At 47.7% G+C, this 15,432-nt stretch overlaps 7 protein-coding genes across 7 annotated transcripts; 2 read left to right on the forward strand and 5 right to left on the reverse strand.

The window, feature by feature from the left end:
• Window positions 1-593: 593 nt before the first annotated feature.
• N7446_005079 (ATP-binding protein) lies at window positions 594-3,273 on the reverse strand (the record flags this gene model as incomplete). Its single annotated transcript, XM_058513827.1, has 8 exons — window positions 594-743; window positions 798-1,217; window positions 1,266-1,338; window positions 1,391-1,577; window positions 1,627-2,458; window positions 2,508-2,626; window positions 2,677-2,780; window positions 2,843-3,273. The coding sequence occupies 8 exons, from the start codon at window positions 3,271-3,273 to the stop codon at window positions 594-596; spliced, it is 2,316 nt and encodes a 771-aa protein (XP_058375156.1).
• An 807-nt stretch (window positions 3,274-4,080) lies between these two features.
• Window positions 4,081-4,755, forward strand: N7446_005080 (uncharacterized protein; the record flags this gene model as incomplete). The annotated part of the gene is made up of 3 exons (XM_058513828.1): window positions 4,081-4,152; window positions 4,200-4,495; window positions 4,542-4,755. 3 exons carry the CDS (start codon window positions 4,081-4,083, stop codon window positions 4,753-4,755), a joined length of 582 nt encoding a protein of 193 aa, XP_058375157.1.
• Window positions 4,756-4,761: 6 nt separating this feature from the next.
• On the reverse strand, window positions 4,762-5,226 carry N7446_005081 (uncharacterized protein; the record flags this gene model as incomplete). Its single annotated transcript, XM_058513829.1, has 1 exon — window positions 4,762-5,226. One exon carries the CDS (start codon window positions 5,224-5,226, stop codon window positions 4,762-4,764), a length of 465 nt encoding a protein of 154 aa, XP_058375158.1.
• A 2,137-nt stretch (window positions 5,227-7,363) lies between these two features.
• Window positions 7,364-8,635, reverse strand: N7446_005082 (uncharacterized protein; the record flags this gene model as incomplete). Its single annotated transcript, XM_058513830.1, has 1 exon — window positions 7,364-8,635. One exon carries the CDS (start codon window positions 8,633-8,635, stop codon window positions 7,364-7,366), a length of 1,272 nt encoding a protein of 423 aa, XP_058375159.1.
• A 2,575-nt stretch (window positions 8,636-11,210) lies between these two features.
• N7446_005083 (uncharacterized protein) lies at window positions 11,211-12,131 on the reverse strand (the record flags this gene model as incomplete). Its single annotated transcript, XM_058513831.1, has 1 exon — window positions 11,211-12,131. The coding sequence occupies one exon, from the start codon at window positions 12,129-12,131 to the stop codon at window positions 11,211-11,213; it is 921 nt and encodes a 306-aa protein (XP_058375160.1).
• Window positions 12,132-13,240: 1,109 nt separating this feature from the next.
• Window positions 13,241-13,781, forward strand: N7446_005084 (uncharacterized protein; the record flags this gene model as incomplete). Its single annotated transcript, XM_058513832.1, has 2 exons — window positions 13,241-13,526; window positions 13,579-13,781. The coding sequence occupies 2 exons, from the start codon at window positions 13,241-13,243 to the stop codon at window positions 13,779-13,781; spliced, it is 489 nt and encodes a 162-aa protein (XP_058375161.1).
• A 1,104-nt stretch (window positions 13,782-14,885) lies between these two features.
• N7446_005085 (uncharacterized protein) lies at window positions 14,886-15,432 on the reverse strand (the record flags this gene model as incomplete). Its single annotated transcript, XM_058513833.1, has 2 exons — window positions 14,886-15,205; window positions 15,261-15,432. The coding sequence occupies 2 exons, from the start codon at window positions 15,430-15,432 to the stop codon at window positions 14,886-14,888; spliced, it is 492 nt and encodes a 163-aa protein (XP_058375162.1).

Below are 15,432 nucleotides of genomic sequence, written 5' to 3' on the forward strand. Positions count from 1 at the left end.
TTCGCAAATCAACAAAGGAATCACTCACGAAGATTTTCGGCGTGACAATTTTCTTTGGAATAAAGAACTAGGCCGGGCATTGATCATCGACTTTCACCGGTATATATTGAAATGTCGACCGACTTTGCAGCGATCACGAGCGGTACAACGACAACTATGTCAACCAGAGATGGGAGATACAAAACGTCTTTGTGTAACGGGAAGCAATATGCTTATTTTTTGGATTAGCAGTTCAAGTATGCATGATAATGAAGCATGAAGCACTTCCAGTCCACATCCTCGTGAATCAACCAGAACTTCGACCTATTATCGATCCTTGATGCCCGCTTTTCCACTTCACCTACATTGCCCCAAGAGGGACTCCGCTTCTATATGTGTTGACAATGACAAACTGACCGTCCAATTCTGGCTCTCGCACTTGACTTTTGTGTGAGGTGATGAATGATATGAAAACGTTGATTCAACTATGAAGCTTCAGTAACGATATATTGGACTGTCGTGTGCAGTACTAATCGAACATATTGCAATAAGAGACCGACTGCTCGACAACCTTGAGAAACGAGATAATCCACAGGACTTTCCCAGGTATGCTACTAGACATACATTCCATCAACAGGCCTCTCTTTGCCAAACTCCTTTGAAAACTTCTTATTGGAATCGGCTGCTAACTCCAAGTATTTGTAGGTCACCTGATTGACGTCAGCCTCAGCGAGAGCATGTGCGATTGCTGCGATGTTCTTGATCTAGTTCATGTTAGTCAACAAGTGAGAAGTGCAGAGCAGCTCTCTGGAACCCACCTCTCGCCCATTTAGAGTTAAAGACTCCAATCGTCGGAGATCGTACTCCTCAACGACGGCAGGTCCTTGCATCGTACATGCCTTGGACAGAAAGGTTGACCAAAGATCTCTGCGAAACTCTCTCGTCAAATTTTCATACTCGATGGTCAAATGGATCCGGCTTAGAATTGCGTCATCAAACTGGATACCCCGATTTGACGTCAAGAAAAGAATTCCTTGATAATATTCCAGCTTTCGGAGGAAAATGGTCACAAGGCGATTGTGGGTATCGTGGTATGAGGTACGCTGCTCCATGAAAGCGTCTGCCTCATCCAAGAGAAGGACGGCATCAAAATGTTTCGCGATCTTAAATACTGTTTCAAGTTGCTGCTCGAGCGCGTTGGAATCTCCGTGGTCTACAACAAGTTCGCCTGCGGATATCTGAAAAAATCAGTGACGCCAAAATCAGCCGAGCTGGATAGTTCATACCGAATAGAGGGGGAGCTTGAAATACTCCGAGGTTGCCTCAACCGTGAAAGTCTTACCGACTCCCGGTGGGCCACTAGCACGAGTTAGTTGGAAGTCTTGATAGTATAGGCGCTTCGCCGACATACTTCAGAAGAATGTTGAATCCTTGGCCCTTTCCGTCAACTACGTCGTCGAACGGTACCATCGGTATCATCCCTAGGCGGGTTTTTGCCAATGACAAGAGGATGGTCTTGGTCTCTAAAGGGATCTTCAAGCAGTCGAACGACTCAGGTGACCAATCCACGTCTTCAAGAGCACTGACTGCGCACTCCACTGAAATCACATTAGTCGGACGCCAAACATTGTCAGTAGACTTACATACAGAAAATCTTCTCCTTGAAGCTGAAACAGCATACTGTTGGGCAGGCGACCAAGAAATCGGTCTCGCTCAGTTTTTGTGCATCCACTCCGTCTCCTTGCATTCTCTCCTTCTCCCGCTCGCGATCCTCCTTGAGCATCGCACCTATGTTAATAACTGCAATTCCATCCTTTTCCTTGACCCCTAGGTCGCGGAGTGAAGGTCGGGAATAGTTTGGCTGCATTTCATGAAAAAATGCGGCGTCCACTCCCACTCGACTGTTGACGTTGACTTTGATAGCCTTCCCCTTGTTCATAAAGAACGCGCTGCCTCTACAGTGCCGAATGTGTGAGCCGGCCAAATTGCGAAACTTTTCGCCTCTTTCGACCAAGTCTTTCCGGACTTGCCCGTGCCTTGGATGGTAGCGGAGAGGGAAGGCCTCAAGACTCTCGATCGGCTTTGACCCCCGGAACTTTGCCAGACGCAGAAACATTCCGGCCTCGCCGAACTTGACTCCGTCATAATCAAAGAATCGGCACTCGAGATTCCACCACGTCTCGTCATTTTGTGTCATCTCTTCCCCCGCTTCGAATCTGACACATCGCGGCTCTTTTGTGCCAATGCATGTGGTATAAACATGGCAACCAGGCTTGAAAAGCGCCCAAAGAAGGTCATATGTAATATGACCGTACTGCAGCATTGATTCGAGACGCTGCGAGGTGGCTGAATATGCTTGCTTGAGGTGGTCGATGAGCAAGCGGAGGTGCTGACGTGGGAATTCACAGTCCGAGTTGTCCATATTTTCGGCATACTTGCCGAGCTCTGGGAGGAAATGGAAAAGGATATTTTGCTCGATCTAACCAATGTCAGCGATCTTCGTGGAGATAATACTCTGTCTCAATTACCGATGGCTTGTCTTCCATCAGGCTAATGGCCTTGATATCATGCAGCACCTCACGCAGGATGTTGCGCAGGCCTTCCGATTTGATGTCAATGTACGGCGTCACCTCCTCAGAATTTCGTTCTAATTATACCATTAGTCTGGTCTCGGTTTCCAGGCAAAACATTACGTACCAACACGTTCACGGACAACGAATGCATATTCAGCATAATCGTCCAGACCACTGCTGGTCTCCGCCGGTTCGACAATCTTGTATTTACATGCTTCTTTGTCCCAGCTAGATCCGGGTCAGCCATTTTCTGAAGGAATTAGAAGGGGAGATTGGCTGGTGGCTCATACGTTTCGACAACTGCTTTGAATGAGGGTGTAGATGCCCACTTCTCAAACAATTTGAAGTCATCCGGCGTCGTACTGATTGGATGTTTGAGATCTGTTCCATCTGCTACCGCAATGTCCTCCTGTTCATTGCTTGCAGGACAAGAATGATCAGGCTTGGCTGCCATGGAGAGTTCAGCCGAAGCACATTCATCACTGGTGAGGTTCACCAGCAGTTGCTTCAGTCGAACCATGTCAGGGCTTGGTGGGGACTGGTCCTGGGAGATAGGAGTGTTTGGAGGTTCTTGGTCGGTAAGATCAAGCAGCGCATTTCCAAGAAACACACCAAAGAGATGCATCAGATCCTTCAAGGTGGCAAGAGGTATAGTCGACTCCTTCGTTGGGCTATTGGGTGGTGTCAAGCCTTGGTGGCAGGAAGGAGTCTTCAGTGCCATGTTGAGCAATTTGAACGACTGAAAAATATCGGTGCGATATGGGAAGCTGGTATGGAGTGGCCCAAGAGACTGGAATGCCAATGATGAAGGGAAAGATCAATAAGAACCTGAGGAATTGCTCCTTCTTATGTGTTCGTTACTCTGGACTTCTGTGTTTTCCAAGATTATACTCACAGCTCAAGATTTTGCTTCCCCTCACGTTCAGCGTTTAGCTGCATAGAAGTGCATTGTACGGTGCATGCATGATATACGAAGTAAACTGCTAATTTTGATTGGATAAGCTCAGGTATTATTCAGTTGGTGGCGTCGCTTTTGCATCGAACCACTAAATCGTGGTGTCGTTCTAAGCTCTGTAGGTATCGGAAGCACCAGCTTAATGACGCGGTAGACTTGGCGACCAATTGCAGTGATGATCACAGAATTGTGATCCCTGTGGAACGGCATCACAGGATTGTGTTCCCTGACGGATAACTTCCCCGTAGGCAGTGGTATCACAAAACTGTGATCCTTGTAGAAGGGTATCACAAAACTGTGTTTCCTCTGACGTACCTAACTGCGAAAACGGACAAGTAGGAACGGGAACGCCCGAGACCGAAGTGGGGCTGGGGTTTGACGGTTATTGAAAATTAATTTTCCGGATAGCTTCAACCGACCACTGCCCCGCAGCTGTTTGCATCGTCGGCTTCAGGCACAGCCAGTCTCAGTTATGGCATCATCCGCATTCAAGCTAGATGTGGCAAGGAAGTATCTCCTCGAGGAGGGATTTTTGATTTGAATGACTCAACGGTTGGCGAGCGTGTCTTGGAGATGGAGAGGCGGGGCTTCCCATACCTCACCGAATATGGTATGGACTTTTGCAAGCAATTTGCCTTTGATGAAGTAAGCAGAATGATACATCTCCGTGGCTACCATCTAATCATCTTCAGCGAATCCGATCTATCCTCGAAACCTCCCTTGAACGGTGCAGCCTCGGACACTGGCTGAGATACGAAGAATTCCCTGGCCATGTCGAATGCTTCAGGAGGGGTGGTCTAAAAGCTGGTCGCCGTGTTCTAATGGTGCATCTGTGGGCCAAAGGATCGCGAGCGGAGTATTATACCCTTTCGCATCTTTGCGACTTGGCGACTACGAAGGGGAGAAGATCCTTATATGAGATTCCCCAATCCGAGCTGGATCGTGTGGGCTCTAAGCCCGAGGTGAAGGATTTTCCAGATGGTGGCTTGTAAGTAATATATTTATATTATAGTGTCAGGATCTAACAACTGTAGGGTGATTCTAGATGCTAGACTCGGTTTTAAGATCGAGCAGGGATATGCCATTACGTTTCTTTTTGCCACGGATGAAGTGATCGCCAACTGGGCGAAAATGATCCTTCCACACTCAGAAGGACTGGAACATAAAGTCAGGGAATTAGAGATGCTGAGCGCGAAAATTGGACTGAACTTCACGTTTGAGGGTTCTGGTGGAAGCACAAAGAATTAGCCCTCATTATTCACGGTATACTGCAGCTTCTGTGGCTATATCCACAAAATCATCTTGAGCCGCCCATCCGGTCGACAATGCTGGGATACTGTTCATAATCTGAAGGATAGGAGCATCAAAATCTTGTAGCAAGTCGAGATCTTGGGTTTGCCCTTCTCCGGGATTGAAGTAGATTTCCTCCGTTGACATGTTCGAAGAGCTGTTAGGATTGACGGTATCAACCATGGTGCTCAGCCGGGGTAAGGCTATGGGCGACTGCATCGGGATTAGGGGTGCAGATAGTTCATCGCGAGCCTGGCCGAGCTGGCGAAAACTGTCACCCTCATTGCTTTGGGAAAAAAGACTTTGGTCCAAAGCCGTCATACCGATCCTGTCAAACTTGGCTTGAGCTCCCGAAATATCGGAGCCCAAAGCTGCCACTTCCCATTTCCGTTTCTTCCCCACAAGAACGCTTGATCGACACTGGCTCATTGCGAGAGCTAGTTGTTTGTCGGATTGTTCGCGTAACTCATCACATGTTTTCTTGATGAATGACCGTTTTCTTTCGCATGCTCCATCATGTCTATCGGCATGTCTAATGAACTCGCTCACGAGCCTGAAAACTTTAAAACAGCACACACAAACTTCCTCGCATGTGACATCTGAATTAATAATTAATAGAAAGCAGCGCGTCAGAGAGGACACCACTTGCGTTGTTGGAAGTGCCGCCGGAGTCCCTGCATTTTCGGAAATGGCTTCGCACGTTCACAGGATGGACAGAAACGCCCTTTGGAAGCTCCAGTCTTCCTTATAGTGCTCATAGGATTTCCGGCATCTTTGTCATAAATATGTTGGTCATCGTCGCTCTCGCCTTGGTCGTTGTCGTCCTTCCCTCGACAGTCATCACCATTGGGCCTCGAATGGGCTCGACACCGCTCGAGTTCGGCTTGCAGGCGCTGTTCGCGGGACTGGAAGAAGTCAGCTAAGTGACACGACTTATCTTAGCGTTACTAACACGATATTCTTCCAAATGCTCGAGTAGATTTAATTCTGTTTCAAAGAAGGCTGAGCAAGCACACTGTGGTTGTGTGTTTGACATTATTGAGGATGGGGTGCCGAGGAGAGGTAGGTCCACCCAACTTTTCCCATGGTTCGGCGGAAGCTCGATTAGTCAGAATCCGAGAAATCGGCCGGAATCCAATAAATACCGAGCAGGGCCGCCGCCGTTGGGCAGAAAGAACATCAGCCTTTTGCTCACAGAACTAATGAGGTTTTCCTGACTTGCTCTTAAATTACCGCTCAAGCCATCAAGAATCTACTTCTTTACCTACTTTTCACCTTGACGAGGACGAAGATGGCCCCATGTGAAACCTGCCTAGGCAAAAAGACCGTGAACGGCATTGCATGTCCAACCTGCAGTGGCAAGAATTGAAGATCAGCTGGTGAGCTAACACTCTAGCCGAAAATACTTCTTCATCCTTGATATCGTTAACACCTAGGAGCGTTCAGTTAAGCCATTCTTTGTCGATATAACTACAATCATATGCTCACGCAGGAAGATCGTGCGGACTGATCAAAGCGACATGCAGCTGTTATCACATGATCGGATATATCATATTTTCCTGCCTGGAACTATGGTTGCCTGGCCTCGGGGTATTACATTGAAACGGCTACTCGTCCCCGCGCGGTTATGCGACCGACTTCTATTCTCTTAGAAGCATCCCTTGGAATTTCCTTTTTATAAAACGTGGGCTTGAAAAAACTAAAACACGGATGATTGAAGTTCAGGTGTGTAGATTTTTTTCCAACCACAGTATGCGTATTAATTCAAAGTCGGTCAGGTTTCCCATCCACCGTTTATGAAGAGGACTCGGGCTGTTGCAGTTGGATTGGCGATGCGGGTTTGCTGGAACAGTTTTATGCATTTGGAATTTTCTAACGGTACTACTCGGTTTTGAGTTATTGCTCAAATATCCCCGTTCCGGATCTTTGAATTTTTATTTTATTTTATTTTTTTGCCTTTTTGATATTGAGACATCTCCGCAGTAAGAATGCCAAGGTTGTATCGGTTGTTTTGGGCACACGGCCTGCATTGACAAGCCGCCGTAAAGTAAGACCATTTGCTAGTAAGGAGGAAATGGATGACAAACATCTTGGTAATGCTCTGATCGACACAGACTTCGGGTAGCGGTAATCAATGAGAAGATCGCGCGGAGGCTGCGTATTTTCTGGCAAAGAACTTGAGGCGAAATTTAGCGTTTGACATTGCTAGGGTGATAGATAGATACGGGAAGAATATTGGAATAGGGGACTTACAAAACGGTTGGAGAACAGGATCCGTGTCAATCCGGCAAGCACTGTGAGAAGGCGAGTCGCTAGGCAAGAGGACTGGTGGCCCGGGCTTCAGATTACGATGATTGCTATGTCTAGATTTGGCCTCCTCTTTTGTCCGCCTTGGAGGGGCAAGAGGAGATCGACTCTAGACAAACCGTGCCTCCATACGAAAAGGCCTTCTGGTTTTATTCTATTGCAAGTAATTCTATGAGCCTAATTTGGGCGCAGTATTTAGATTCATACCGCGAATTGTCGCAATAAAGCGTATGTCATATGATTGAAAATGCGTCCCCTTTCATTCAGCTTCGGACAGTTTGAGGAGTTGCTTTAGCTGAAAATCTCCTCGATAGCTTTCCATGGCCTCCGCTTTCCAGGTTTCCCAGTTTGAATCGCCTTCGATGCCCAAGGTCTTGAGTAGCCCGAAAAAGAGCCCAATGAATCCGTCCCAATCATCGAGGTCATATCCACAACAGAATTGGATTCGATGAAGAAGCCGCCCATTTCTGACTATCTCCCCAAGATCTGGATGTCCTTTCTCTTCCAAGCACTTGGCAAAGAAAGCTTCATCTTCGCCGATATGATCAGCCCCTTCGTAAAAATCCGCAACCGGAAGAAGCACAATTGGCGAGTTGAAAGCTGCTGATTTCGAATCAGTCTGGGCCCATTCCCAGTCAATAATGCCTGTTATGTTGTAGTCGTTGTCAACGAGGATCTGATCCCCCTTTTCGTCCGCATGTTTCAAGTAGAACATCCCATCGTCGAGAGAGTTTCTTGAAAAGATTTTGGGGATAATTTCTAGGAGAAAACGATGTATCAAGAAAGCATCGACTGGGCGGTTGACGTAGGATTCTTGTCGTATTATCAAATCCAATATCAATCGAATGTGTGCGGTGAAGTATTCTTCTGAAGACGAATAGGGCCCAAGCATTTTCATATGCAAGTCCTGAAAGTCGGTCAATGACTCTCGTGCGATGGGGCCCACATGAGAAGAGTTCTGCTGATTGAAAGAGCCCATTACCGAGAAGGGATAACTTTTCAGTTCAATGTAAATATCCGCAAGCTGACTAGCAATTTTTTGCCTCTGCTCAGGGGTAGTAATTGACCAGCGCAATGATTTCCCAGGCAACTTCTCCATAAGGATATAACCAACACCGACAGGGTTTGATTCGTCTGCATTGAAGTCAAAAACCGTAGGAACAGGAACTTTTGTCTTGCTCAAGAACTGCAATGTTGAGACTTCGCTGCGCAGTATGTAATCCCGCAGCTCCGGGGGTGGGGAAGTAGCGTTGAATCTTCGGATACGCGCGAGCCAGCTTTTCCCATCCTCGAATAAAATCTCGATATGATAATTCATGCCTCCCATAACTGAGCTACGCAATGCTCTGTCATATTGTAGACCCTGGGCTACAGAGCACGCGAGACCGCCGCGGAGACTGCTAGCACGTCGAGTGAGCGCTAAAATATCAATCTTTTCAATAAGAGTCGTGATTTCTTTCTTTTCAGCCTCTTGAGCAGCAGGGTCGTAATGATGCTCATCCTGTTCAGACCGAAAAAAATCAGTAGCCATTTCAATTTGTAGGATTTGATTCACAAACCTCCCACTTTGGGCACGTATGATACTCTGGCCCCAAATGTTTCGCGCAAAGATGGAGATCACAAAGGACGCAGTCCCCATACGTGCGAACAGAAGGTTTGTTGCAACCGTCAAAATCACAATGCCAAATTGCCATTGTTCGAAATTGAACGGGGATATCGTGAAATAGCGAAGCAGAGACGATAATGTCGAGCCTTGTATCTATCCGTTAAGACCCTAGAACGACCCCTCCTGGTGGCTGGAATGACCCGTGCTGAATAAGTAATGTCAAACTTGCATAGACCGTGTACGATTGACACGTGTCCTTTACTGACGCAGTGGTCATCATCATATACGCACAGGCCTTGTCAGCATAGAAGACTAGATCCGATTTAGCTGCAACCCTTGTCACAATCAATGGTACGTGACTTTCGAGGGACATGAGCTTGCTCCTGGGCCCCGTGCTTATCAGGTATGATGATGGGACACTTTCAGCCGCGGCGCTGGGCTACCAGACTTCATAGGCCAATGTCAGGCTTGGCAGTGTGACTGATGCAGTAGCAGCGTCAGACCTTGGGAGGTATCGCATGCATCAGCAGGCAGCATTGCATTCGTGTTGGTGGACTGGACCTCAAATAGTAGGTTCTTCCCCGGAGCTGCTCGAAGATACTCTACTGCTTTCCTACTGCGTTTCTCTATTGTATTCGAACAATTTCTCCATCATAATCAATTTGAAGTCCCTACTTCACCAGCCCAAGATGCCAAGTCCCGCCATCAAGTGTGTTAAGCAAGGCTGTAATACGTGGGCCGAGAGCGGATCGAAGTTCTGCACTGCCCATAGTACGCTACATTTGCCTCGATACACCTGGAACACTTCACTGATTTTGGCTTACCATAGAGTGAGCACTAAACCCGAGACGTTGAACGTGGAATACCGTGTTGTTCGCGCTACATATTGGAGGACTTGGATGATGTAGTTGGGCTCTCCAGATTAGACAAGACGTGCTGGTGGCATTGGTGGCGCTGATTCAATGCCATATGTAAAGTTCAGGATCGGAACTCGGGCATTGAATGGAATTATTCTTATAATCCAACACCGTGATCTTGTTCCTGTCTGGCTTCTGCCTCGTTACTTCTTACTTATTCCTGCTTTCGCCTCTTGTCTGCCTGCAGGAAGGGGCTCTGTAATCTAGGGAGATGTTTATCAAGAAACCAGTCACGTTCCTGTTGACGGTTCTATCGGTGCCAGGAGCTCATCTCTTGACCCTGGGAGTTATCTTACTCCCAGGGGCTCCTGAAACATTCCTGGGAGCAAAGAAGCAGCTTCTAGGAGCCACGTAGCCCCCAGGAAACCCGATGTAGCTTCCGGGGCCTTGGTATCCCTACCTCTGGGAATCAAAGCCGCGTTCCTGTTGACGACTTGTTGAATCCTGGGGCGATGATTTGGCCTCCTGGGGGGATCCAATGACGCAGAATTGTGCGCAGGGTTGGTGAAGGTGTCTTGTGAGAGCTTCTGCGATCCTCGGAAGGCAGTATAGTGACTCTAGGACTCTAACGTAAGCTCCCAGGGGCGTCATAGCTCCCAGGTCTGGTCAATGTATTCCCAGAGCCAGTTTCGTATTCAGCTAGGGAACGTAAACTGAAGATCCCAGGGGTACATATCGTTTTCCTAGTATTAGAAATAGCCCCGGGACCAAAAGAGGATTTCCTAGGGGATAAACAGCCCCTAGAAATGCTTTTGAAGGTTCCAGGGCCAACATAGTGATTTCTACAGTCAATTCAAGAAGCACAGAGATCTGTCAATTGCTCCAGCCCCACGAGTTGCATTTTCTGTCAACAATCTCGGCCTTATTCGACGCGGCTCCACTGAGCTGAATCCTTGTCTTTTTGTCATCGCTGGTAAGGTAACTATGTCAGATTCGAATTGAGCAACGCAGCCAGTAAATTTTGACTAAGGCCTAGTGGTGTCCAGCACTTGCAAAGATGAACGGTCGCCTTGTAATCTGAAGTATAAACAATCAGGATTTCATTTCTTGCTAGGCTTGCTTCAAAAATCCATATCCATGCTATGGCCACAGTTGCTGATCACGATGCCGAGTGTCGGTCACGTACACTCACGAGTGATTGGCAGTCGCTTGTTCTATTTCCATCTACCTCGCCTGCACCCTACGATCACCCACGCAGAGTGGAGAGTCGTGCCGACCGGCGAAGCGGTGCAGAGATGGACTCTCAGGTAGGCCGGTCGGCTCCCGCAAAAGTCCTCTACACACCGTCATTCGCCCTCAAACCATGGGTACAAAACACAGTTGGCAATGGGCGACAACTGCTGTCATTTTTGCTTGGAGGCTCTTGTCATACTACATTAATGAGCACCTCGACACAGCACTTGATGCTGAAATACCTCACTCATCTTGAGCTTCACAGGTCAGGATCCGGACGACCCAGAACTACATTGCCGGGTCAAGTCTCCTTAGAATGGACAGGCGCCATAAGGACATGTAAAGCTTGATCTGAAGAGCGCATGCGGGCAGGTCTGACTTTTGATTATAACTTACAATGTCATCCCCAATTATATGTTACTTTGAAAAGGGAACTTGAAAGCAAACTCAACCTCTCCCAAAACATTCCTCCCATTTCTGTCTAGCACCCTGCCATTGAATACCGCGTTCGCCTCGGGAACGTACATTCTCTTCCACAAAACAACCGAGCGATCTTCATTATGAATATCCGACTTGAATTCCATCGCCGTATCATGCTTTGAAAATTTGATCGTGTGGGGTTCTCCTGAAGCGTCGATGTAGGGTAGGGTAGAGCCGGGCCGTATGTCTTGGTAAAGATCATCCCAATCGATCGCAAAAGAGGAAGATTTCACGGTACACATGTATTTCGACCGTTGAGTCTCCATTTGAGGATCTCGATATCTCAAGTATACGCCCGTACCCTTTAACCACATCACCGGCATGCTCGTATCGGGGTCTCTGTACATGTATTTGCTCTCCACAGGCTGGACTAAGGCGTCAAATGGCTCTTCTGATGTCGCGAGCTCTGTTGGCGCTTCGTGCGTGGGCTGATTGGGGGTTATTGCCACGATCCAGATTTCAGGCGTATGTATGAGTCCGCCATTGGTCTCCACCTCCGCAATTCGACTGCCCCAGTACGTTGCCGGACGCTGGATTCTCTCCATTAAATCCAGAATATCGTTACCAAGAATTAAGACTTGCAGTCCCTTCTTGATCAGTGGCTCAAAGTAGACCATGAAAGGGTCCTGCTCCCTCAAAGGATTCAGATATCTGCTAGCGTAGAGGAATTTTTCTGTGACTCCGAGCAGGTGCGCTATCAAAGAGATTTCCGTGGCGGTGAGCCCACTCAACAAGGGGTCGGCTAGCTCGTAATACCCGCTCTCCGTCATAACCAACTCAAAGATAGACCCGATGACGTTACGATATCTTTGGGGTATTGAGAATCTGTATACCCATGCCTTTGGCTTCATGTTTGGATGCGGTGGGCCAATCGTGGCCAGGCTTGCAGAGAGTATGCGGTGTAGCAGTTTTGAGGGATGTTTGCATGCGCTAAGCCGATATGAACATCAGTTCTTTCAGTTGATAGATGATATGCAGGAAATTTTGTTAGGATATACAAAGGAGCGTACGTACTACTTATATTACGGCGTCTAGCCCGCAATCTCGTAGTCGCCTTGACCAACACACGCTTGACGTTGTTCTTTGGCCCCGTAAGAGCTACTCCATTGGATGCGACGCGAGTGAGTCGCGCTAAGGCCTTGGCGGTAATTGCCGGACGTGTATTGGTTAAGACAATTTCGAGATTACGGGCTAGACGTACGCACAGAACACCAACACTTCCTGGCTATGCCCAGGAGGGCTACAGCCTATCGGCCAGGATGGCGCCACCCTTCCATGGCTTCCAACACCCATGGGTTGGCGAGACCTGCTCGCAACCTAGTTCCGAAGCTGCGACTCCTGTTCCCATCTACGACAGTTATTGTAATTTATGTTGGAATCGGCCGAACTGATCCTAGGAGCTGCCACGCTTTTTGTGAGGCCCCCGCCAAAGTGTTAGTTCTCAATATAAATACGAGGAATGTGAACAGGCGACATTTGGGCGCGATTCAGACAACGTAGTCAGTCTTGACCGGAGGCCTTGAGATGAAAATTCTTGTGACTTATTTGTCCAAAATTCATGAAAATATCGGCTCCATGATACATGGACACGGAGTCCTCGTAAGGAAGGAGTTGAAGGACGCAGGGGGAAAATTCTCAATTCGGTAAACTACTCCATAACTAGCAGCCAAGCCAAGTGTGCGATAAACCAAACTAAGAAAAATTGGATTCACCGCATTGCAGTCGAAAGCCTTCAATTTGATTATAGGTTGCTTATGCCTGCGAAACCCAAACAGGGATTAAGGCCCCTAGCGGCTCTCCGAATAGGAATGGTCCAGCTTTCATGCCCTCCAAGCTAGCTCAGCAGCTAGGTCAGGGTGGTGACTTTCCCTACGATTGATCTGTTGCTCTTGAGTTTAAAAAAATTCCTTACCCTTCTACTATTTGGACCTTCAAACTTTACCCATCCATGAATAACACAATGGACGCAAAGGTCGACCTTTCAGTTCCAACTTACGCCGATCAATACTATTGGGGGTTCCAAGCACTCTGCCCTAACGATAGAGAAGTGCTCTACAACCACTTTCTGGCGACTGCGAAACTGGGATTGGAAAACAAACCACATTGGTGGCCAACCGCCGTTGATTGGGATTTTATTAATGACGGGGTTTTGGCCACTGTGAAATCGAGACTGGAAGAGGAACCTGAGTGGTGGCCCACTACTGTTGAATGGGGCTTCAAAGGTGCCTCAGGTATGCAAGAATCCGGTCAGTCTTACGTCGTGCACTCTTTTTAACACTAATACTAATGTATGTCCAGAGAAATCCGAAGCCCTAGCATGCGTTATGAGAAACTACGACCACCAGGACCTTGCGAGAATACTCGACAAAATTAGCGGGGAGCTTTATACAACAAATTGTTTCACAATAGTCGACCGATTATTCGCAATTGGGAAGCCTCAATCTAACAAATTCCAAGAGATCTTGAGTACGGTCCAGAACAGAGAGATCGTTACCAGCTAGCTGATGACTCCTTGTTAGGGCCCCAAAACCGACCAATCGGCCCAAAGACCGCCCTGCGAGAGTCCCTACCGATAAAAATATTTGCACTGCGGAATCGGCAATCCACGAGTGATAGCACGTTCCGTAGCGGTCGTCCGGGGTATGTTGGCTTCCGGAAAAACACCGTAGCAAGAACGTACGCCACGCCCGTCGATGTTAGTAGCAAGGCTGCACTCGTAAACCCACTTTACGTGCGTGTGCTAGAGGTCGAATACCACTGCAGGGAGTTGCATACAACCCAACCCCAACTTGCAAATCTCAAGCACGGTTTCTCCATCGACATAGCTTCTTACTCCCAACAGGGCGATCTGTTGTATGTGATTCCTCGATCCAAGTGATAAGAAAGAAAATTGAAAGACTAAACAATGCGCTAGGACAAGCAGGCAGTCGCTCCAAGCAAACCATGCGAATTCCGAACTGATTCTGGCAGATTCTCAAGGTAGCAAGATACATCTTGAGCCTGCTATTGGTATTTGCATTACCCGTGCTCCCGTGATTGGCGAGCTGTTTGTCGTCGAGCTCGAAGACCGTCGGAAAACTCAAGAAGCGTCATATTATATGTATGTTCAATCCCTGGGACGACAATATAACGCACAAACTAACCTGCAACATCAAAGGGCATATTCAATCACCATGGCCCAAATTTCCGAAAATGGGAAGTCCCTTATTTGCTTTTCGTCGGATTGGGACAAGGTCTCGAATACTATCATATCGATGGAAATCTTCAAGAGAAGCGCCCAAATTGGAAAGCAAAGCATAGATACAGTACAATCTATTACTACTCTCCCAACTGAACCTAAAAAACAAAATGCAGAATCGAATCACAATCTATGAATCAGCATAAATCTATCAGAACACCCATCCAGTTTAACTCAATGCATTGCTGTCCACATCTCCGTCTAATTTACCCTCAGTACATATAATGTTCAGAAAGGAAATTACACCAGACACTGAAAAACATAAGTAACAGGAAGCCAAAAATTCCATGCACCTACAAAGCAGTGAAGGGTATGCTTGGTACATCCCGAGAGTGATGTCACTTTGCCACTTGTTCTTCATATTTCCTCAATCCGCGGAACAATCAGAAGAAGGTGCGGTCTGGGAGGTAGTCGAGGATGATTCCGACACTGATGACGAAGACCTCGGCGTCGTCAAAGCGGAGGACGCCTTGGTGGAAGATCCCGAATCAGAAGCAATACATCGGCTGCCATGCTTGAGTCCGTTGTCTAATGTACATGACGACATTTCTCCTTGGTGATTGGAGAAGGTGACCACCCCCGTATCCTCCACCTGAATCCATGCAGCTGACGAATTGTCTTCCGTGCCACAAGCCTCCACCCCGTGCACAGGGTAGCGATGGGTGCGGTCTCCGACTTCGTTCACCGCTGCGAGTTTGTTAGTAACTCTTTTTGCTGACTCTTATGCCAGAAGTCCACTTACTTGAGCATTTTTCTCCCTCAAGCTGGCCAAAGAATGCTGAAGATCCCGTGCAGCCATGGTTGTCATAGGACCATATCGCGCATTGACCATCAATATCAATGATCTCAAGGGTGCCGCCGAGAGATCCGCTTGCATAGGCACTGGCGAGAATCATAATGATGGAGAAGCGCAT

This window comes from Penicillium canescens (genome assembly GCF_028828765.1).
Source record: "Penicillium canescens strain IBT 15451 chromosome Unknown utg000003l_segment0_segment0, whole genome shotgun sequence".
NCBI classification, from domain to species: Eukaryota; Fungi; Ascomycota; class Eurotiomycetes; order Eurotiales; family Aspergillaceae; genus Penicillium; species Penicillium canescens.